The sequence below is a fragment of the Lytechinus pictus genome, chromosome 1 (assembly GCF_037042905.1).
Source record: "Lytechinus pictus isolate F3 Inbred chromosome 1, Lp3.0, whole genome shotgun sequence".
Lineage (NCBI taxonomy): Eukaryota > Metazoa > Echinodermata > Echinoidea > Temnopleuroida > Toxopneustidae > Lytechinus > Lytechinus pictus.
In genome coordinates this window covers 26,070,598-26,094,038 of record NC_087245.1, presented here as the reverse complement: position 1 = coordinate 26,094,038, position 23,441 = coordinate 26,070,598, and the positions used below count along the sequence as shown (strand labels likewise).

The 23,441-nt window shown below is 34.3% G+C and overlaps 1 protein-coding gene across 1 annotated transcript in view; it reads right to left on the bottom strand.

Annotated features, from left to right (window-relative positions):
• The window catches only part of LOC129264993 (low-density lipoprotein receptor-related protein 1-like), a 70,477-nt gene that overhangs the window by 28,645 nt on the left and 18,391 nt on the right, over positions 1-23,441 (bottom strand). Inside the window, exons 9-35 of the mRNA XM_064103967.1 lie at positions 23,131-23,368; positions 22,194-22,368; positions 21,555-21,680; positions 20,725-20,970; positions 20,056-20,227; positions 18,963-19,176; positions 18,339-18,537; positions 17,274-17,393; positions 16,594-16,740; positions 15,767-15,907; positions 14,473-14,586; positions 13,843-13,914; positions 12,917-13,078; positions 11,929-12,063; positions 10,077-10,196; positions 9,323-9,439; positions 8,578-8,706; positions 7,526-7,651; positions 6,729-6,935; positions 5,902-6,106; positions 5,010-5,177; positions 3,986-4,230; positions 3,191-3,313; positions 2,380-2,604; positions 1,689-1,866; positions 1,033-1,142; positions 165-319 (exon numbers count right to left, since the gene is read on the bottom strand). Of these exons, the coding sequence (XP_063960037.1) occupies positions 165-319; positions 1,033-1,142; positions 1,689-1,866; positions 2,380-2,604; positions 3,191-3,313; positions 3,986-4,230; positions 5,010-5,177; positions 5,902-6,106; positions 6,729-6,935; positions 7,526-7,651; positions 8,578-8,706; positions 9,323-9,439; positions 10,077-10,196; positions 11,929-12,063; positions 12,917-13,078; positions 13,843-13,914; positions 14,473-14,586; positions 15,767-15,907; positions 16,594-16,740; positions 17,274-17,393; positions 18,339-18,537; positions 18,963-19,176; positions 20,056-20,227; positions 20,725-20,970; positions 21,555-21,680; positions 22,194-22,368; positions 23,131-23,368 (4,369 nt within the window). The remainder of the gene's footprint in view (positions 1-164; positions 320-1,032; positions 1,143-1,688; positions 1,867-2,379; positions 2,605-3,190; positions 3,314-3,985; positions 4,231-5,009; positions 5,178-5,901; positions 6,107-6,728; positions 6,936-7,525; positions 7,652-8,577; positions 8,707-9,322; positions 9,440-10,076; positions 10,197-11,928; positions 12,064-12,916; positions 13,079-13,842; positions 13,915-14,472; positions 14,587-15,766; positions 15,908-16,593; positions 16,741-17,273; positions 17,394-18,338; positions 18,538-18,962; positions 19,177-20,055; positions 20,228-20,724; positions 20,971-21,554; positions 21,681-22,193; positions 22,369-23,130; positions 23,369-23,441) is intronic.

Genomic DNA, 23,441 nt, shown 5'->3' with positions numbered 1-23,441 from the left:
CAATATCATCATCGTCACCATCATCATCATCATCATCAATTCCATTATCCTTATCATTATCATTTTCATTATCATCATCATTACCATTATCATTAATCATGAACAATTATCATTGTTATTTTTATTATTATATGTATTATCAATGTCAGTATTAATCAGTTTACCTTGTCATTAGTAACAGTAATAGCCGATGGTTGGGAAGCTTCATCCAGAGATAGGAACTCTTGGATATTACCGCCTTGCAAATCACTTGTCTTGATCTTATACAGTCCAGCATCAGTCCAATACAAACGCTCCTTGGAACGATCAATAGCTAGACCTATCACATAATAGAACAGTTCATATATGATTATGCAGCCCTTGAATTTCAATATTTTTAATACAATACGACTTTGAACAGGACATATTTTCATATTACAGCAAAAAAATGAAATAGTTGACAACAAAATACCCAGAGGGCAATGAGAGGGGCATTTAGACCGGTCAAAAGGACATCTAGGAATAATAAAAGCCCTTTATTGCTTCAAACATAGACAAACCTTTCCATACAATCAAATGGAAAATAAAAAAGGAAATTCTCCATATTACTTGATCGAAAGTTTGTTTATTAAGTACATGTATGCATCAGCTTTAACAGAAGTTAAAAACTTTGATATGACTTAATGTAAAGGTTGGTGTTTGTTAGTAACGCACAACTATTACATGTTACTTCTTAGGTGCTCTCAGAATCCATCATTTACTACACAAATATTCATCAGTCGTTCCTAAAGTCATTTAAAAAAGCTTTATGAAACACCCACCAGTTCTTGGACTGAAATGCCCTTTAACATACATGTACATGTATGGGAGTAAATTTCCTACCATCCTAACACAAAAGTTTAGATGTGTGGTGGTAATATGGTGGAATTTGATTTGGCAACTAAGAACAGATCATTCGTCACACATAACTAAGGAAGAGATTTAACACACCAAAGTGTCTGTTCCCCCCCCCCCCCTCCCTCCCTAAGGTGTTCTAAGCCAGAGATAACCTACCTGTCGGTCTATTGAGCACATGTCCTGAGACAATTGAAGTTTGATTTGTACCATCCATTCTAGCCTTCTCAATAGACGGACTTGGCCCAGCGTTGATCCAATACATTATCCTAAGCAAATCAATCACAATTCATCATTACATGGTAACATATTGAAGCAGATGGAAGTAATTGGTTTCATATCATTAAAATATACAATAACATTCAAATGCACATACATGTATCACAATAAAACCAACATGCTTTGATGAGAAACATGATCCTGTTCGATAGATTGGGAAAATGTCCTTTTTACAAAATCATAACAAAAATTATCGTAATTCTGGTATGTATAAGCTCCCACTTGCGAGGCTCAAGGATTTACATGTATCAGACCATTGTCATTTTACCTGAGTAGTGACCAAAGCCTTGCTTACATGTACATGTAGAATAATTCATAACTGAATTAAAATAACTAATGAACTGATAAAAACTTCTGACTATATATCACAAAAAAATAAATTCTACCCATCATTCTTTCAATCATTATTTTGGTTGGTTTAATAACAACACTTCTTTGATTTAGAATGTTTGGAAACACATTTACAAATAAACACATTGTTTAATAAACAACATATTTAATTACAATCCTGCAGAGACAGTGAATAAATATCTTACCCATCCGTTGGCTCAATAACAATGCTTCTTGGGTTGGTTAGATTCAGATTATCAATTTCATTCTGGAAGCTTCCATCAAGTCTAGCAATGTTTATAGTACTCTTTTCTGGCGAAAGGTTTGTCCAATACATGTTCCTAGAAACCCAGTCTATGGCTAGGTTATATGCGTGTGGAATACCTAGAAAATAAATATGATTTGAGGATTTTTTTTCAAATATAAAATATATTGTCTGAAGAAAATTCAATTCACTTCATTTTCTAAGCTTATAAACTGTGTATCTGAAGAACATGAAGAAAAACATCACAAACATTACATAAAGCCAAAATTATATACTTCTTCAAATGAATTAAGAGGGGATCCAAAGGACATTCCTCACAGAAAAAAATGAATGGTATCTTTTAACAAAACAAACAATAAAATTCTTCATCTACTACAGGAACTTTAACTTCTCAAATGAACCCATTAGCATCTTATTAATGACAAAGTAGAACTCACATCAAATACAGTTTCTAAATGAATTGCCACTATCACATCCCTTCCTCCAAACAAGTATGTAAATTGACTCTTGATCCAGTTAGCTTTATAACAAAGTGTTGAAAATTTTTACAACATCAAAACAGTAAATACATAATAAAATACTAAGTATAAGAATATTTTTGCAATGAAATCTGTACAAAAAAGTGTCAATACCTTCAATGACTGTTTCAATAGCGGTTCCATTTATAAAAGCTCTGTTGATGCTTTTCCTTTGTAAGTCAGTCCAATAAATCCTATTCTCAACGGTATCATGATCAATGGAGGATGCGTTAGCTACATTGGGTATCGTAAGGGCTGGAATCACGTTGTAGTAGCCATCATCTATGTCCACTCCACGAATGTCCGTTGGACGTGAGATAACAAAGAACACAGTGTCATCTGGACAAAAGAAAAAGTAACAAATGTAAGAATTAAAGAATGTACGACAAATGTCGTGTCAACTTTTGAATATGTAATACCTGATGATATCTTGTGTAAAAATAAATAATGCAGTTATGAGTGTGCTAATGGCCACATAATTTAATTGAGGTTATTTGCAATGTACCTTATGCTTTACAACCGAAGATGCCTGCATCATCATTATCATTGCAGATTAAACCTGTGAATTATTTGTCTTGTTTAACAGATTGGTACTCAGCAGTGTGATGTTGAAGTAGAAAGTTTTATAAAACCCCTCAAAATTTTACAGAATGCAGGCGAAGAGGTAACCTCTGAATAAATGCCTGAGAAAGCACATACATAATCCTTGCCATTGCCCACTAACCGAAAGAACGCAAATTTCATGGCAAGAGATAAAATGATGTATCCAAAATGCAAAGCCAAAAAGTAGATAATTAAGCGTCTCGTGAAAATAGGGGTGTAGATGTGCAGTACGCCAAAGGAGTTTGCAAGGCCCGGTACTGAGAGAGTTAAAGCACCAATGCAGGCTTAGATAGGCACTTGTTGTTGAGTTTTGGGAACTTACTGATGCATGTCTTGTTGTCCGTATGGAGCTTCTTGAGGTGAGGGCAAGCACAGGCAATCCCGTGTCCATTCAGTAAACAAAGGTCAGAGCAACCGCCATTGTTGACACCACATGGATTGGGTTCTAGAGACAAATATCAAGTAAAGATTATGTCAATATAAAATGTACAGGTAATTTTGTACGAGTCCAATCTCTTCAGACCACAGAAACAAATTTGACTCAGAAGATGCGTTTAACACATGTTTTCAATATCTTACTTTGAAAGATGCTTGACTCACTTGATTTATTATAAGACTTAGTAAGGATTAATTCATGCAGCCTTAATTGTATTTACAGAAATGTGGAGAAAAACAAACTTGACCAACTAGAAAAAATGTCATTTATGCTCACAAAGTTAATCAAGAAAATATTCTAATACCACATATTTTGCAAATTAATTGTAATTGCTAGGTTTCACTCATTAAAAAAAAATTGAAATACACAAAACAGGTTGAAACAAACTGAATTTGCAGCAACTGAATAAATTATAAAAACACAATTACATGTATGTATATAAAAAATCAGAATGAATGAGAATGTAACAGTTCAAACACTCATATGGAAAGACTTTCACTTATAAATTGCTCCCTTAGAGAGACTACAAGTCATAATACAGCAACTAAAAACACTCGGTGTAGGAAAAACATTGAAAAACAAATTGCACAAAATTCCCCCATCTCATAAATGAATATTTTCTTGGAAAGAACCCCCTATGTATCTACTGTGAACAAAGCTAAATTAAAAGCAATGGCTTACTTTGACGTTGTCGGTAAGGGTGATAGACATGGATATCAAACGGTTGAGTACTTGTCTTCTGTATGGCTGTTACATTCTGTCCAGTAAACTTATTAGCTTGGTAGACAGTATTGCTTCTCCAGTCTGTCCAGAACACACTTCCCTCAAATACAGTGATAGCGAATGGATGATAGAGGGAGTTGTGTCCCTTTAAAACCGTGAAGATATTTGATCCATTGTACAGGGCAGCATGGATGGCATCTGACCTGTGAGCGAATGTTTATAAATTGTGAAGAAGAGAATTCTATAAACAGAGTCTGTCTCGATAAGGATGGTAATGATTTGTCAATAATATGACACTCTTGTGTAAATGGAAAATGGTATTGCAAGTTAGCTTATCACCTTTATCATGATAAACAAATTCCATTTTCACTTAATTTATAAACTGTCTTCATTTTCAGTCATAACACATCTCTTTCCATTGGTATGTCAACACATCTCAAGTTTACAAAAACAAAATGTGAAAAGTAAAGAGCTAGTACTAAACCAGTCAATACCATTTGTCCATGAATACAGCATTTTCTGTTTCTCAGAAAAGAAAAATAGTTTCATATTTGTGGGGAGGTAGGAAACAGGTACATGAAGATCAACTGCCTGTCATTCTATCATCTCCAATAATGTTTTGAACAGACTTTTGTACATGAATTTCATGGAAAATGCAGTTTTTTATGCCACAAAATTACAATGACTAAAAATACAGTGAAAATAATAAAAATCAAAGTAAAACCCAATAAACACAACTATGGATAAGTGAGAGTCTGCCCATCACATATATTCACAATCTTTAGCATGTGTTTTCACAACTTTAAAGGCATGGGAACTTGTGTTTTCTTCTAAGATTTTCACATATGCAATTGCTTTACCATTATATTTTGCAAATGCCATCAAAGAACCCAGAATGAGATGTTTAAAACATTGCAGAATATGGAATTGGAATTAAATAAAAATAAAAATAGAGGTCTATATCAAAGAAAGTCTTACAAACCTTGCATCAATCCAATAGATTCTTTTCTCCGAGTAGTCAATAGTGAGTCCATTAGGCCAGCCTCCTTCTAGCTGAGTAATGTTTACAATGATGCTACGATTAGAACCACTCATAGTTGCTCTCTCTATGCGTGGGGCACGATTTTCCCAATCAGTCCAAAACATTAACCTATATTCAAGAAAAAACATCAAATATCATTCAATGCATTACCAGAAGAAATAAGTTAAAAACAAAGAACAAAAACATTCCTTAATCTTTAATCAATTTGTATACATGTATATGATTTAAGAGGAAAAAATCATAAAAAGTTTTTAAAAGTCTCTGCCAAATCATGTTTGTATATATTGTTGTGGCTCTGCAATTCCCCATTGTTTTGTCAAGGCAGAAATGGAAGAAGTACCATGAGAAGACGCTAAAAAGGATTCCTGCAGAAAGGCGCAGCTTATACTTTTATCTAGGTGCCTAAAAATCACTTGATGAATTTACTGTTCATTGAAAAAAAGTACACTACAATTTCAGTGATACCTCATTGCAATGTATGCAATAGTTTAACATACATTGTATAGTTTAAATCTGATTACGTGAATATAAGACCAAGTCCATGGTACATGTAGTTCATTTTGAGTTTAAGAAAAATTAATGATTATTTATACTTCCAATGAGGATTTTTTGTCATTTTTTTCAATTTGGGTGGAATTGTACACACAAAGTGTATGTGTAATGTGTATAAGCAACAATATCCAATGTTAAACTCAATTTGGTCAAGAGATGGACTTGGGTCGTTCTAATATTCTTACACTCATTTGCAAACAATATATAAACAAAGTAATATGTTTTATTTGCAAACATTTGAAGATGAATCAATGCATTTTAAACACAAAGAATATCTCACCCTTCAGTAGGATCCAGAGCAATGGCTCTAGGGCTCTCCATATTAGATGCAACAACAGTAGTTCTCATAGCTCCGTCTAATCTAGCTACTTCTATCTGATCAAGATGACTTTCAACCCAGTATAGGTTACCTCCGATCCAATCAACAGCAAGTCCTTCACAGGTAGCCAAACCAGCTTCAATAACAGGTTCTATGTTCCTCAATCCTATCAATGAAATAAAGAAAATTAAAGATATTATCACATAATAATAATGATATGCAACATTTATAGATACAAGTGTTTCTAAGTGCTGCATATCCCAACCTCTGCTTTAACATGGCCACCCTGATCAGGTGCACAAGAGTTCCAAGGAATTTCTTTCTACCGGGTATACATGTATTACATCTGGGTGGAATGTAGGTAATGTAGACAAATGACTTGCAAAAGAATGCCAGTGCTGTGGTGGGATTTGAACCCAAGACTGTTTGATTCAAAGCCCAAATATGTATTCAGTGATCCATTACAAGAGTATTGTTTAGTTCAAGTGATATCATCTTTAAATTAGTTAAACAAAAGATATTGTCAAAATATATTTTAGGTCAACTTGATTTCAGTGCTTGGAATAGGACTGATGATGATGAAAATGAGATACATGTATAAATAGTAGTTATAATTACAATGATGATGATGATGATGATGGTGATGATGATAATGATGATGGTGATAATGATGATGACGACAATGATAATAAAAATGATAATAATAATGTAACAGTAATAACAAGACAATAATTATTTCAATAATAATAATAATGATTATTATTATTTTAATAAAACGGAGTACAAACCTGCATTAGGTGAGTTTTCATCAAGCCATCCACGATAAATCTTATCATCTACTACGTCAGTCCAATAGATAGAGCTATTACTATAATGGAAGTCAACTGCAATACTGTTGTGTAGATTGAAGACGAGGACATTGTATTCACTGGTAGCTAGGTTAACACGGCGAAGCTGATTGCGATTTGAAAATATCAGATAAGGGTTAGCAGTGGCTGAGTGGAAGAAAAGAGAAAGAGAGAATAAACATACTAATATAGTTATACATTGTTTTCTTTTTCTAATTACCTCCTATATATGAGCAAAGGTGTATTTTTTTCTCGATCTTTACAAACTATAAATTATTCTGAGGTCATAAACTTCATGTCTCCAATGAGTTTTAAAAAATTGAACTGAATGATAATTTGAATGAATAAATAAATAATGAATTATTTTGAAAGAATAATTGAATTGAAATGAATTGAATAGAACTATTCAATCTATTATGAAGTGTTGAAAAATCAAAAGATGTTAAATATTTCACAAGTCATAACACAGGACTATTCAGATAACAAATATGGTAAAATCAAACTTTAGTTGTCTTTTTACATATATCACATTATATAACTATGCTTACAGATCTTTATTAACAATGTGCATGTTTTAAGAATGATTACTTTAAAGACAAGAATAACGTTGAAAATAAATACAAGAGGTTCAACATTTACAAACTTATCCACTTTTCATTGTGACCATTGCATGTAAACTATCATTGTATATTTTTGTTGGAACTGAATGAAACCAAAAAAAAATGAATTAAAATTACCATTGCTTTTACAGGTCCATCCGTCAGATGACATCTGATAACCAGGATAACACTTGCACACATACGTTCCTTTACCGTTGACGCACTGCTGACTACAACGGCCAACTTTGTTACACATCTTAGTATCTACAATAAATAAGAAACATGTCAGAATCATATTCAGCATGGAATGAAGCAAGTCTTTGTCTTTCTATCAGACAAAAACTGATCAATTATAAAGCAGTTGATGCTTTCTTCTAAAAAAATAAAACAAAACTTTGTCTGTTTTTTGTCTATTCAGAGCGATAAAAGAAGAACCTGTTCTCCATCTATTGAGAATGAAGAATACGTTTTGAAAATCAGCAATGAAAATATTCATAAAATGACTTTGTGGAGCTGCAAGTGCAATATGTACCATTGCACAGTCACACACCATCCAAAATTAAACGTTTTATGGCCATCATGTCGTCAATATGCATGTAGGAATGCTGTGAATCTAATAATTTGCACTTTAACTGTACGTGTACGCATCAAAATCACGCACATCATAAGTCGTTTCTTTGTCTCTTGAGATGTTAATAAGAAGATTCAGAAAAGTGGTATCTACAGGCAATGCAAGCTGCTCATATTAGACAAGACAAAGCATGATTAGAAACTGAATAAGTCTGGATTTTTTAAACTCATTATTTACTTGAATTCTGTACAAACTAGAAATATAACTAAAGGTAACTACCAGTAAAACCCACACCAATGCCACTGAAATGTATAATCTGACACATTCAAAACACGTGTCTTGTGAGTGTTAACCTCCAAGATTAATGGGTGCACCAAGTCTGATGAGCATTGGGCAAAAATACTAAGTAGTTCAAAATTATTGCTATGAAATATCATATAATATCGATAGTGGACATTCTAATTCATGCACTGGTATATCTAAAATTCTGTGAAATGGGAGGTATAATTTTTATCTTAGCTGGCATCGCTTTCACCTCATGCGCAATCTTTTGCCATTGCAGTCATGTTTATTTTCTTCTTTTGAACCAATGTAAGTATCATAACTAATCACTTCTTACCTGGTATGCAGCGTGTAGGTTCTTCAGGGTCAATGACCTTTCCTTCTCCACAGTAACACATGACTCCTTTATCCGGGGTCACCTGACATTCCTCCTTACATGCTGCCTTTTCACATATTGTAAAGTCACCTGATAAAACACAAACGCGTCTTTGATATATTCAGATTTATTTTGACACTTTCAATGCATAATACATACCACTGAAATCATCGTAGTTATACATGTAAAAGCTACATGTACATGTATCACATCATATGAGGTACACTGTATGACAAAGACATACAAGTTTATTTCATAGGGGGTAGACTTTGTCAAAATTTTTGTTCTAGTTGGCAAAATGGTAGATTGGGTCAACAATTGCTTGAATTCCCCAAAACATGACGAGCAAAAATAACACTGACAAATAATTATCACCCCCCCCCCCCATAAAAAAATCCTTTTTCCTCCTTGAAATTCAGATTATTGAAACATTCAAAATCAAATAATTGAGTAATCAGAATGTAGCTTTTATTATATATATTTCTAGTTAATAGGGGGTCATTTTTTTTCCAGAATCATGCAACATCATCATATATATACATGTATTTACACCAGAGTTCCACTACATACTTGTAGGTTGGCCAATGTATGAATACAATTACATGTATACAACTATCTGATTAGGTTACATGCTGTAAAAACTTGTTATGCTCAACAAGAATTCATTTCAAAATCATAAAATACAAGAATAAATGAGATAACTTACAATCTAATTCATCGGTCCCTCCAATGCAATGTTGAGCTCCATCACATAGATTATGTAATGGGATACACATTGTATGGTTTGCACACTGCCATTCATTCACTTCACAACGTAGTAATTCTGATGAGAAACGAACATATTTATATCATTAATAACAAATACCTTGTCAAAACTCTAAGATTATAATACATTAATGGAATATATCAAGAGTATGCAGCAAAGAGAGGAGCTACCTGATGATTATTATTTAAAAAATATGAGCCTCGAATATAAAGGTATGTATCATACCATCTGACACTTATGTCTGACACATGTATATCTACTCTTTTGGAGATATAAGAATTTTAATTGATATAGCAAATATTTGTATTTGGACACCTACAAGCTAAACAAGCTATGCTTTACAACAGTCTCCCTTTTCATTTCATCATGCCATCTTATACTTGGCCTTACTTTGTAAATTTATTATTGAAATTTTGAATTGAAAGCCAGTTTGTATCAAACAATCAACCAGTGAATTTCAGTCATTTCAGAATTGTGTGCAAAATGCACATGTACGTCATAATCAAATTTTGACCTATGCTAAGTAAGCTAGACATCAAACTTTTGGCATATGCAAAAGCCTCTAATGTCTATTGGAGGCATTTCAAATGTCCATTGGTTCTAGGTGATATGAACAGTGACAAAGTGAGAATTCCAATATATACCAATCTGTGAACTATTGTTGAAAATGACTGAAAAGCGTGTATTAACTTACGACAGTTGTACTCGTCTGACTGATCTTGACAATCTGCTATACCATCACACTGCCAGGCATCGGGGATACACTTGTTTTCATTAGGACATTTGTAATGTGTTTCCTCTCGACATACAGGAACTACAAGAAACAAATGAAAATATATAAACAGACTGTGTAAACCAAAATGTATTTAATATACTATTAAAAATTTTAGCAGCATAAGCACATGATCAAATGGACATATTTTATTCCTTATACTTTTTATCTTTAATACATCGCAGGGAAATGATTTAAGGGGAGCTAGGTGTGATTTTGCCTCCAAAATACTGTACTCAAAAAGCGCACTGGAAACTATAAAAGGAGCCCTCGAAATCCCCATTCATTGAAATAATAAAGCTCATCCAATGTTGCAGATTTAGGGAGTAAATTGTGAAAAGTAAATCCCCCTCCCTCCCGAAAATGAAAAAAAAAAAAAATTCCTGATACATCCTTAAGCAGAAACCATCATCAATGGTGCATCATAGATAGTAAATCCCAAGAAGTGTTTCTATTATTCTATGAGAATGTAATCAATAAATATGACAATGATGATGATGACAGAGCTGCCAACATTGGGAAGATAGAATCCAGTAGATTTCGCGAAGGTATGGTTTTGTGAGGGAGCGGCGGAACGTTGTCCCACGGATGGGAGTTTTGGGGAGCAAAAACACATTCAGAAAAAAAAAAATTTGATTTTTTAAATAATTCATTAAAAAATGGATTCAACAAGAAAATACCTTTAATTGTCCAGAGGGGGAAGGGGCTGCAGTAGTACCAGTGGTAAACATACATGATAAATGAGCTTGCCTGGCCCTGCAAAGAAACTCTTTGTGGCCTGTTTAAAGTCTCTGAGGGATTCCTGTGAAAATTGTCACACAGTCCCATTCCGCTTGAAAATTATCTTTATATTTCGAAAAGTATTTTGTCGTCTTGGTCATGGATGACTCCATCTCCATGATCTCCATGGTCGCTTACAATGCGATTGTAGTGTGGATGAATCAGGACAGGGCATGCTTCGCACAGGCACAGCTCAGCCAGCAAGCGCCAGGCTAGCTCACTCCCGAAAGAGAAAATGTTCGAATCCGATCAACCCAAGTGAAAGTAGGGGAAAAAATCTCCACTTTGCTTCTGTTCTTCAGGATTGTCAATAAAATTATTCCTGAAAGTAATCCACTTGTTAATCCCATGATTGATCCACAGTTTCAGCTCGAATAAGGCGCACACAAGCTTACAAGTGGACTTCCCTTCTCCTGGCGCGCGCGTGGAGGCCAGGCAGGGCCGGCTGCGCCGGGGAGCATCGGGGGAGCATGTGCATGGAGTGCCGCTGAAGTGTTTCCGTCGCACACATTGCAAAACCCGGAAATAAATGACTTGTTAGACTAGTTCACCAGTCGTTCAGTAAAATTATCTTCATTTACATTGGAAATCAATGTACGATTATACAAAAACTGGTAAAAGCTACTGGGTAAAATGAAAATGTGATAAGGAGTTTCCACGTGGGTGTTAGGGAGTTGAACATGCTAGACTCGTAAAACAGTCGTTTGTATGAATTTTACAATTTAACAGCTAAAAATCCTGATTATCCGGGAGATTTTGGCATGGGGTCGGGAGAACGGGAGATTGGATCGCAATCCAGTATTCTCCCGCAGGATCCGGGAGACTTGGAAGCTCTGTGATGAGGATGATGATGATGAAGATAATTATGATATTACTAACAATAATAGTAATAACAGTAAATAATAGTAGTGATAATAATGATAATGATCTTCGCTTGTAGGCATTTGCAAACATACATGTACTAACGCAATTTGCTGTACAGCATCCAATTTACCTGCAGGGTTTGTACAGTTATGTTCATCTGTTCCATTGATGCAGTCTTCTTCTCCGTCACATCTCCATGTTTCAGGAATACAACGTTGTCCATCACATTGAAACTCATTGTTGTTACATACAACTGGATTAAAAGCTGTGATAAAAATCGAAATTAAAATTTTAATCAGGATTGGAATTGGAATAGGAATTGCAATTGCAATTGAAACTTAAATTGGAATTGAAATTGGAATTGAAACTTAAATTTTAATTGAAATTGGAATTGAAATACAAATGAAAATAAAATCAAATTCTAACTCAAATTCAAATTTAATTATGTTTGTATCATTAAGTTAAAACACAGTGGGTGTTTTTCTGATAATCAAACCTGGGTTCAACTCAAGACTAGACCCAGAATTTCAGTCCAAACTTCCATGGAACGCGACGATTCATGTTCCTCTTTCGACATTCATGACAAATGTAATGTACCAGGTAATTCATAGATATTCACTGTTTCTTGAACAGGGATCAATAATAATTTTCACACAGGGTCTCAAATGGAAGATGAAGAAATGGATATTTAAGTTATGAACTTTGTTTTCCAGATAGTTAGCAGTAAGCCATAAATAAAAACTAACTTCAAATCATAATTAGCTCGTGCAAATGGAAACTTGGTAACACCAGTTTTCATTGTTCTAACTCAGTCATGTGTGCATTATGAATGTTGAGATGGGCTTCAAATTAAAGAAGGGAAGCCTTTCTTTGCTTTGATATTCATTCCATGAAGCAATTTATGATGATGTTGGCAAAAAATTCCTCTGAATTATGTTCTCCTTTTTCTGGGATGTACATGTATTGCACAGTGATTTTCTGACATACCTTATTTCTTTAAGCAAGTCACATAACCTACCCTTTAGAAGGGAAAACTGATCTTGTAGATACATGTAGTATCAAATTGTTGAAGCCTGTCTAAGACTTTGATAAAATTCAATGTGAATTACTGTACTTACAGCATCTTTCTCTTTCATCACTGCCATCATCACAGTTGGGAACACCATCACATACCAGATCAATATTAATACACCGAAGAGATACATGACACTGGAACTGGGTTTCATTGTCACATGAATAGGCACAGTCTATCTCGTCCGATCCATCACCACAGTCATCATCTGAAACAATCACGAAATGTCATGTGATTAAGTCATGTGATAACAAAATGGAAATGAATGCATCATCACATGAACATGCACAATCTAACTCATCTAAAACAATAAAAAAATGGATACATCTCGATAATGAATTCATCCATTTCTCCATATTAGTGCATGTAAACGAGGCATGTTACATGTATATTAATAAGAATCATTAAGAATCATATTGATTCAACAGTCTAAATGGAACCACTCCTCTATCAATGACCAGAACTATTCAACTGGTTATTCAGATCCCAAATGACTGCATACTCATCTCCAAAACAACCAATAAAACCAAGAATTGGTTGTAAGAATATGGGTGGTTTCAGATGTTATAACTGCTCGAGATGGGTAGCACTGTTATCATCACTGGTTATCTGCAACATTGTCATTCACACTTTATAACCACTGGCGACATGTAGCACATTTTATGTTCCACAATGGTAGCATTATGATGTACATGTATGATGTTTCACAATGCAAATATTAAACAGCATACTCACAGTATACTCACCAGAAGTGATCAGTAAAATAGATACATGTCATTCAGACAGTATTGTGACTTCTTATCCGTAGCACAAATATGGTTCCGAGTGGAGATTTATAACTAGTGGTGATCCATCTCGACCGATAATAAATCACAATGGAGCATTTGAATGTTTAATCTATCACCATTGATAATTTGATCAAAAGCCACTCATAATTATATCTGAAATGGGCAATAAAGAAGAGATACTCACCTCTGTCACATAGCCATGTTATGCTGATGCATGCTCCGTTGTCACACTCAAAAAGTCCTTCACGGCAATAATCTGCAAGTAAGCAATAAAGAAGTTTAAAATTATTAAAAAAAACAAAGAATTTAAAGTGAAATGTTAACTCTTACTGTTTCAATGTAAGCATGATAAAGACATTATGCATTTCAATTTTTCTATATTTAAGAAATATATTTCACTACATGTAGATGCTACCATTTAATGTCATTAAAAAAAAATGCATTTCCTCTTATTATATCAAAAGATCCATTATACCTTGAGCAGGAATTAATAATAATTAAATAAAAAAGATGACTGCCAGACCCCTTTAACTGCCAAGGTCACAGAGTCACCCCCCCCCCCTTGTTCAGTTGTACAACATTCCAGGTTCAGAGTCAGGGACTTAATGGGGCCTTCCCCACCCCAATCATTTTTCGTTTTTGGAGGGGCAACTGCTTTTATGGTGACAAAAGATTTGTACAACATAACATATATGTGCTCTTTGTACTTCAGTACTGGCTTGAAAACATGCACACAGCAGCAAAATAATTTATGCATTTATAATTCAATCTTGTATGAATTCTGTAAAGGTTTTACATCAAATAGAATTCTTACTGCAATCTTTTTCATCGCTGTTATCTCCACAGTCATCCTCTTGATCACAATGCCATGATGTAGAGATACAACGGCCATTATCACATTGGAATAAATCAGGATCACAAGTTTTCTCTGCAGAAACAAAGGAATAAACATGGCTTTAAAGGACAAGTCCACCCCCACAAAAGTTGTCTTGAATAAAAAGAGAAAAATCAAACAAGCATAACACTGAAAATTTCATCAAAATCTGCTGTAAAATAAGAAAGTTATGACATTAAGTTTAGCTTTATTTCACAAACCAGTTATATTCACATCCTGGTGGGTGTTTCTTAAAGCTGTTCGTAAGTTAAGAGCGAGGTTAAGAACAACTGGTGAACCTTTCTTACGCGCTTAACCATCGCCAATGAATATACCATTTACCACAAGAAAGGATCACTAGTTGTTCTTAAAGTCACTCTTAACTTACAAACAGCTTAATGAAACAGCACCCAGGTTGGTATGCAAATGAGACATAACCCACTCACAATCTCTTTTGTATTTTATGATATGAAAAATGCAATATTTTAATTTTCTCCTCATTAAATGTCTCACCATTTTTTCATTATCTGTTTTCAAAACATTTTGAGTAAAATCAAATTAAAACACATAAAGAAGTAAAGAACATAATTTTGAAGTAATATTGGCAAAGAAAATGTAGAATTACATCATACATGTACATAGTTACATATTCACAATTTGCCTAATAACTATAAGTTTCAAGTGATATAAGTTAAAGATAAATTCCAGTTTTGGTAACGATCTCAAAATGACTTTTTACAGAATCTAATATAATGACCACCCAAGTGTCTGTTTGTATGAATAAAAAATATGTGCCAAAGGATTCTGGAAGAAATTGTGTAATTGCTGAGAAATAAGCAAAATAAGCGCGGATTCGGTCACTTCCGTCGGGTCTTTATTCCAGTAATAATAATACACTGTCCCACGTGTGCCTATCTGTGTTGGTGATCCTCAGTGTGAACATTTTTCAGCGTAGATTTCAAGATTTCACAAAGTTCAGTTTATGTAACTGTACCAGATCTAGATCCTCGATGATATACTGACAATTAAGCCTGGTTTTACAGACTTTCTCATGAAATCGGTGTTTACTGCAACTACTGGCATTTCTCTTTAAATCATTATCAAACAAATTTTCTCAAAATCAGGAAAGACAGGTTTCACCTTTATTAATAGACATATCGCTAACTGAACAAACCTCTTATAGCAATCAGTAATATATATTGAAGGAACTTGATCAACGTGATATACAACTTACGGACATGTCCACTGCAGAGCTCAGGTGTTTCATCACTACCTCTGCTATCTCCACAGTCAAAATCACCATCACATGTCCATCGTATAGGAATGCACTTGTTATTAGGACATTGAAACTTGTTAGGTCCACATGTCTGATTGTCTACATACAAACAAAATAGAAAACATTCATTCAATTGTTGTGGTTTACAAATTTACAGTAAGCTTCAGTGTATACCTCAAATAATATTTATATATTACATACAATTACATACATTATCATGATTTAACTCTATATTTATTGAGCAACAAAGTAATTACAAAGACTTATCACATACAAGCATACATATCATCAACATTGATAATGACCATTAATGCAAAATATTGTTCAGAGAATATTTCATGTTATTTTCATTTCATTATTAAAAAAAAAAATATGGATGAAATTTACTTTGTTCATATTATTGAACATCAAATATCTATTCGCCTGGAAGTAACTTCAAAGCTTAAAAAAAAACTAAATACTCAAACTAAATAATCAAAGCATGACTGGTTTTAAAATCTACAGTCACATATCATACAGTATTTCACAATCTGCAGTAATACAATTGCATATTAAGTAATCTGCAGTCACATATTATCATACTTAATAATCTGCAATCACATGATTCTATATATCATGATCTGCAATAACAGTCACATAACTTACCATTTTTAACTCTGTTAAAGAACCATTTTCTTTCTCTAAGTTTACATAGATATATGTTTGATAAAATAGACATTCAAGTACATGTAAAACAAAAAACATATATACTGGCAATCAAAGAAGACCATTGATGGGATACTTACGACAGCCACCATGGGTTTCATCAGTATTATCTCCACAATCATTGTCCCCATCACATAACCAGGTACGATCTATGCAACGACCGTTGTTACACTCAAACTCATCTGAAGATTTGCTACATCGAGAATACCGCACATAATCAGGGTCATCTAAAAAAATTGATAGAAAATATGTATGCTAAGTGCATATATTGTATTATGTGTGTAAATAAAATCTCTACCATCAATTGTAATTTTGATTTTAGAAAGTCATTAGATCTGACAATATTCCCTTCTTTTTTCGCAAAAGATTGTCTGTATATTCTAATGTCCCTTCCCCCCCCCCCTTAAAAAAAAAGAAGAAACCATACATGTACATGTTGCTCTATGAGAAATTTATTGCAAAATTGCTGTGAAAGTTTGTTGGGATAACAACTTGAAAATGTGGCCATCATACTGTATTTATGCTTGGAGACCAGTGATATATACCTTCGATATCCATAACGTTAACATCCGTAACAAAATCAAGTGAAATATGCTTTTATACTTTGGGTTTGGGTATTGTTGACTATCGTGTGTAGATGCATTGGGTACCTTTTGTGTGTGTGTGCATTCTTGTGCAGGTTTGAGGGAGGATGTCAAAAGATAATTGAGTTATTGGGACTTTTTTCTTTAATAGAATTACCCTAAAACTGTATACAAACCTGTACAATGTGTTTCATTGCTGAGCTTCATTCCGTTCTCACATTGACAAACTCTACCATCGGGGACAGGCAGGCAAAGATGCTCACATCCACCATTCTTTACACTACAGGTGTTGCTACCTGTACAAAGAAAGAGGAAACATTAAGATAATAAAGATAAAAAGGATGATGATGATGATAATGAAGATGTTGATATGACAGAGAAGATGATGATGATGATGGTGATGATGATGATGATGATGATGTTGATATGACAGAGATGATGATGGTGATGATGATGATGATGATGATGATGATGATGATGATGATGATGATGAGGAGGATGATGATGATGATGATGATGATGATGATAATGACTGTAATAGTGATGATGATGAAAACGTTGACAATGATGATGACGATGATGACAATAAAGATGATGACAATAACGATGATGATGAGGATGATGATGGTGATGATGATGATGAAAATGATGGTGATGTTGATGATGATAAAAACGTTGAAATGATAATGACGATGAAGATGATGACAATGACGATGATGATGATGGTGATGATGATGGTGATGATGATAATGATGATGATGATGATGATGATGATGATGATGATGATGATGATGATGATGATGATGATGATGATGATGATGATGATGATGATGATGATGATGATGGTGATGATGATGATGATGATGATGATGATGATGATGATGGTGATGATGATAATGATGATGATGATGATGACGATGATGATGATGATGATGATGATGATGATGATGATGATGATGATGATGATGATAACACTACATAATTTTGAGCACCATCCATCTAGAAACAAATACCTCCGAGTCTCCCTATCCTTTTCAAGCTGCCTTCTGGCCCTCAGTTTGTTCGAGGATTTAATCCTTCTGGGTACCCATTCATCTATTAAAGTTGATATTTAAATCCACTCAAAATATAAATCCACTCAAAATTTAGAATAAGTTATTATACACAAGATATAATCCAGGCATAGCTCAATCAAAAGTATATCATTCATGGTATGACTGGCTAACAAAACAAGAACATACCTTTTTGTGCATTGGCATCATAAAGCTTGAGTTCAAAGACCAAGCCACCTTTACGCAACGATATGGGTGTGGGCGTTTCCATTGTTGTATCGTAGCGATAGATATATCCAGTACGGTATTCCGACCAGAAGATGATGTCTTTGTAATGGGTGATACCAAATGGATGATTTAGCTCCGGCTGAGGCCGTACCGTTACTGTCTATATACGAAAAGACAAGAGACAATTAAAATTTATTTGGGCAGTATTATCTGCTTTTTGGCCCTTATATTTTCAAATTGAATCCAATTAGAATGCTTTTCAAATCATTACTATCCCATTCATTTTTATACATAAAAATTCACAAAGTGGATACAATATCAGTCAAAATGCATGATACTGACAAAATTTTAACAACAAAATTCAAACTTATTTTCTTAAACAGTTAAACTGCTTTTATTAAGGAACAGCACCACCTACTGCACCAAAATAATATCAACGTTTTAAGTACATTTATTTATTTCTAATCATATTCAAACGACAAAAGTGTCTCCTCATAGAGACATTCTACTTCTATGGGATACACATGATGAAACAAGAATAGAAACAAACTCTATGATTTAGCAGGTATTTCAATGTCATCTTACCCCGTCACCAGTGCCATTGAGGAACTTCCTAGAGATTCTATCATGGAAGGCATCACACCAGTACAAGACACCCCTATCTTTATCCAGACTCAGGCCATTGGGCCACTGTAAGTACTCGTTGACAAAGTCTGTTCTGTTGGTACCATCCATAAAGGCTCGCTCAATACGAGCTACCTGGGTAGCACCCTCCGACCAATCAGACCAGTACATATACCTGTAAGAGACATATCATGAGTGATAAAAATTTCATTCATATTTATACAATGTACACGTATATCAAGGCCCAATTTCACAAAGATGGTTTTGAATCATTTGTTTGAAATCATGGTTTTTCAAGATTTAATTCTTTGTTTATGCTCTGTAGATGATTATTCTGGATATTTTCCAGGGCTGTCACGCTTTCAAGATTTGCTTTTGTGATGACCCTTGTAACCATTTTATTCATTGTAACAGAAAATACTGCTTAGATTGTTTATATATCATACATTTGATGATTTCCATACGAAGTTATTTGTCCATTGTCTTTATGTCAAATTCTAGATATGTATTTTCTTTTCGAGATTTTTGTTATGAAAAATGATGCAAAACCATTAAATGAAATGAAATAAAATTCAGCATGTATATTGAGAAAAGCATCTAATAGTGAATGCACGTTTCTTGACAGTGCTAAATGCATGCTTGTCACTAAGGTTACTGCATTAATCAGCCAATTATTTATGTAAATAAATGAACATAAATAGTGGATCCATCAATTCAAATCAATGAGCCTGTCAACAACCTTATTCATCCATGGATGCATATTGAAGGTTTAATCGAATATTCATTGATATAATGGTTGACAATTCCACATTTGATATAACAAAGATTGACTGTTCCAAAATGTGAAGAAAACAAGAATGTTTACAATCATAAAAACATCTAAAGAAGCACATAATATACATACATGTATGGTGTCATTGTGACATGTATTATATCAGCAAAGATTCTTATTATTACAAGAATGTGTGTCAGATTGGATGGTATCCATCTGTCGTAACCCTCCTACTTTGTTTCCTCATTCTATGTGAGGATACTTAAAGGCATGGATACTTGCCCATCAATAGGATCTACTACAATAGCTCTTGGATGTGTGAAATTCTCTTTCAGGAGTAGCCTCCTCTTGGTCCCGTCTAGTCTGGCAACACTGATGGTCTTGGATCCATCATCGGTCCAGTAAAGATTCTTACTGATCCAATCCACTGCTATCCCTTCACAGTTTGTTACATCTGCATTCAAAAGACAGGAGTAAGTCAACAGTCACATTCACATTTCCAGAGGTATCTCAAACTTATATTGGGGGGAACAGCACAAGATCTTTTATGAAATCTGCATAAATTCGTTCTTTAGATTTCCCAAATAAACATTATAAAGGTAGGCCTACATGTACATGTACCATGTTTTTCCAACTTGATTGATGAAAGTAATCAAAATGCTCAGTTTCAACTTACAATATATAATGAGATTTTTGTCTGCGTTACAGGTTCTTGTTAACTCAACTGTTGAAATGAATGATAATGTTCACTCTTTCAACCTACAATCATCTAAGAGATCTTCTCTGTGTGTTTCAGTTATGTTTTTTTAAAACTTAATTGATGAAAGTAATCAAAATGCTCAGTATCTTAACTTGCAATCATTAGGGAGACCTTCCTTGTGTATTTCATTAAGTTATTTTCTTCAAACTTAACTGATTACAGTTATCAAAATGCTCACTATTTCAACTTACAATCACTGAGGAGATCTTCTCTGTGTGTTCCATTTAATTTTTGTCTGCCTATGGTATAGTTTGTAGAATCTGCATAGTAGACGTAATCCTCAGCGGCGTAAAAGTCCACAGCCCTTGGACTCTGAAGATTAAGCACAGGAACCATTGATTCATAGTTTGGATCTCTGCTTTCGTTGACTGGTATCCCTCTTACCGATCCTGGATAACCCTGACCGAATAGAAGGAACTTGGCATTGTCTGCATTCCCTGGGGTAAAAACAAGGAGATCAAATCATCATGCAAAAAGACTACATAAAAAGCTTACTGCTTTACTCAATTAACAATTGTATTTTATCAATATGTCATTTGTTAGATCGTCACTTCCAGCAATTTCCTGAACATTTAATTCTTCGTATTGTTTTATGTCATATAAATCTCACAAACTCACAATCACGTTCTTGATATTCATTTTGTGAAAGCTTACATTTGCACTTTAACAATAATGAACAGTTCTTGTATAGTGCATTATCACATGATATAACATCTCTATGCATTTCCAAAGGACTTGGATATTACTACCCAAGCTTTAGACTGGCGACCTTTCACAGCACAAATCATTTCAAGGAATTAATTCCTACCAGGTACCCATTTACCTAACCTGAGTGGAGTGCAGCATAATGTGGACCAATTTCTTGCAAAAGGAAATTATGCCATAGAAGGGATTCGAAACCAAGACTCTCTGTTTCAAAGTCCAGAGATTAAACCAAAGGGCCACAAGACATTTTGTTGGACATAGTAATTAAATCATATACATGACTTTGTTCTTGGTGTATGAATAATGACTAACTTACTGATGCATGTTCCATTGCTCAAGACATTATATCCATGCTGACATCGGCAGGTTGAAGATGTTTCACCGGCTATCAAACACAGATGCTCACAACCACCATTGTTCCTCCGACATGGTTGGTTTGTTGCTAAACAAAACAAAGAAACAATACAATCATATATACTTAAAGAATGAATAATGTTTACAATGGAGCCAAGAGAGTTCCTTGAGTTCTACAGATTCTTTTTTTTGCCATACATGTATAGGACAAATTCTATCTAGGAATCATAAAAGACATGTTTCTGTTGCATTATTATCTCTAGAAAAGCACTTAGTTCCAGTCATCTTCTTTAAAAGGGTAGTCTTTCTATCTTGAATAAATTTAAATTATGTATTGACAAGTAACATTAAACTCATACCTAAACCTATCAACTTAATTGCAATATCCACACAAAACTAAACAGTACCATACATGTAAATTCACAAATAAAGTAATGACCCCCCTCCCCCCCAAAAAATAAAACATGTGAAGTATCAGTGGTGCACAAAAAAGTAACCAACTTGCAAAAATTATCTTTGCAGATTAAGTATAATAGAGATAATATTCACAAAGAATACTCTCCAAAGTACTAGTTTCATTATAGAGTCAGTGACAACTTACGCAGTGGCTGTCTCTGAGGATGCACTGCATGTATAGCACCAGCTCTATGTGTAACAGTAGATAACTCCCGTACTTCTCCGTTGAATTTATCAATACTGATTATTGTAGCGTTCGACTGCCATTTGGTTGCGTAGAGGTGATTCTCAAATAGGGTCAAGCCATACAAATAGCTCACCTACAATGCAAAGAAATAAGGTACATGTATGTTTCAATCATGTACATTGCTACTCTAAATAAACACCTCAAATGGGCTTTGCCTTCTAGAACACAGCCTTGAGGTATTCATCGAGCATATCTCGAAAGAAAGAGAATGTCTCGATGAAACTGAGTTTTGAAATAGGATCATAAACAGCGAGCATCGCAGCTTTGCAAAGTCAGTCATTGTTATACTGACGGTAGGTTCAAACATTATAGATGGCGCTGTCCGTATCTCGAGGCCTAGCGCCAGCTAGCTGCATGTAGACGTGTTTGTTTTTTCCCAGAAAAAAAGAGAACGTGATAAAATGGTTGCGCTGCGCCCTGATTTACTGGAAAATTATCCTGTCTAAATTCTTTCGGTGATTTGGGTAAGATATTTTCATAAAAAATAATGCGGTTGTAGGTAGACTATATTGGCAAATGTATGTAATCAAAGTCAGTTTGCGTAGGAATTTTGAATTTAAAATGAAATCTCATTTCCCCACGTACAAAATTGAAAAAAAAAAAAAAATCTCGGCAAGTGTGCGTCCGGATAATAGAGAGATCTGGATAAGGGGAGGCTGGATAAGAGAGGTCGGACTGTTATGAATGTGTACTGTTAAGATATCATAACTATCAATATAAAATACATTCACTATATATCAATAAGTATAACTATCATCATAGAGTTATCAAGAGGGGGTATGCATGTTTAGAATTATTACAAGGTGTTATAAAGGAAATAGAAATTGATACAAACCCTGGATCCTTGAGCGATGATTCTCTGTCCTGTGCCATCATATCTAGCGGTCTGAATCATTTCAAGCTGTGTATCGGCAAAGTAGATTCGCTGGGCAGCGTAATCTGCTGTTATGCCATGAGGAAATACAATCTTTGTGATATTCAGATTCATCCGCCCACTACCATCCATGTTAGCTCGTTCAACTCTAGAGGGCCTGTCCCTTGACACTGTTCCCCAATCGGTGAAAAACATGAATCTGGTTGCAAAGAAACAGAAGCATATGATTACATGCTATACATCATCATAGTATTTGATCACATGGTATATCA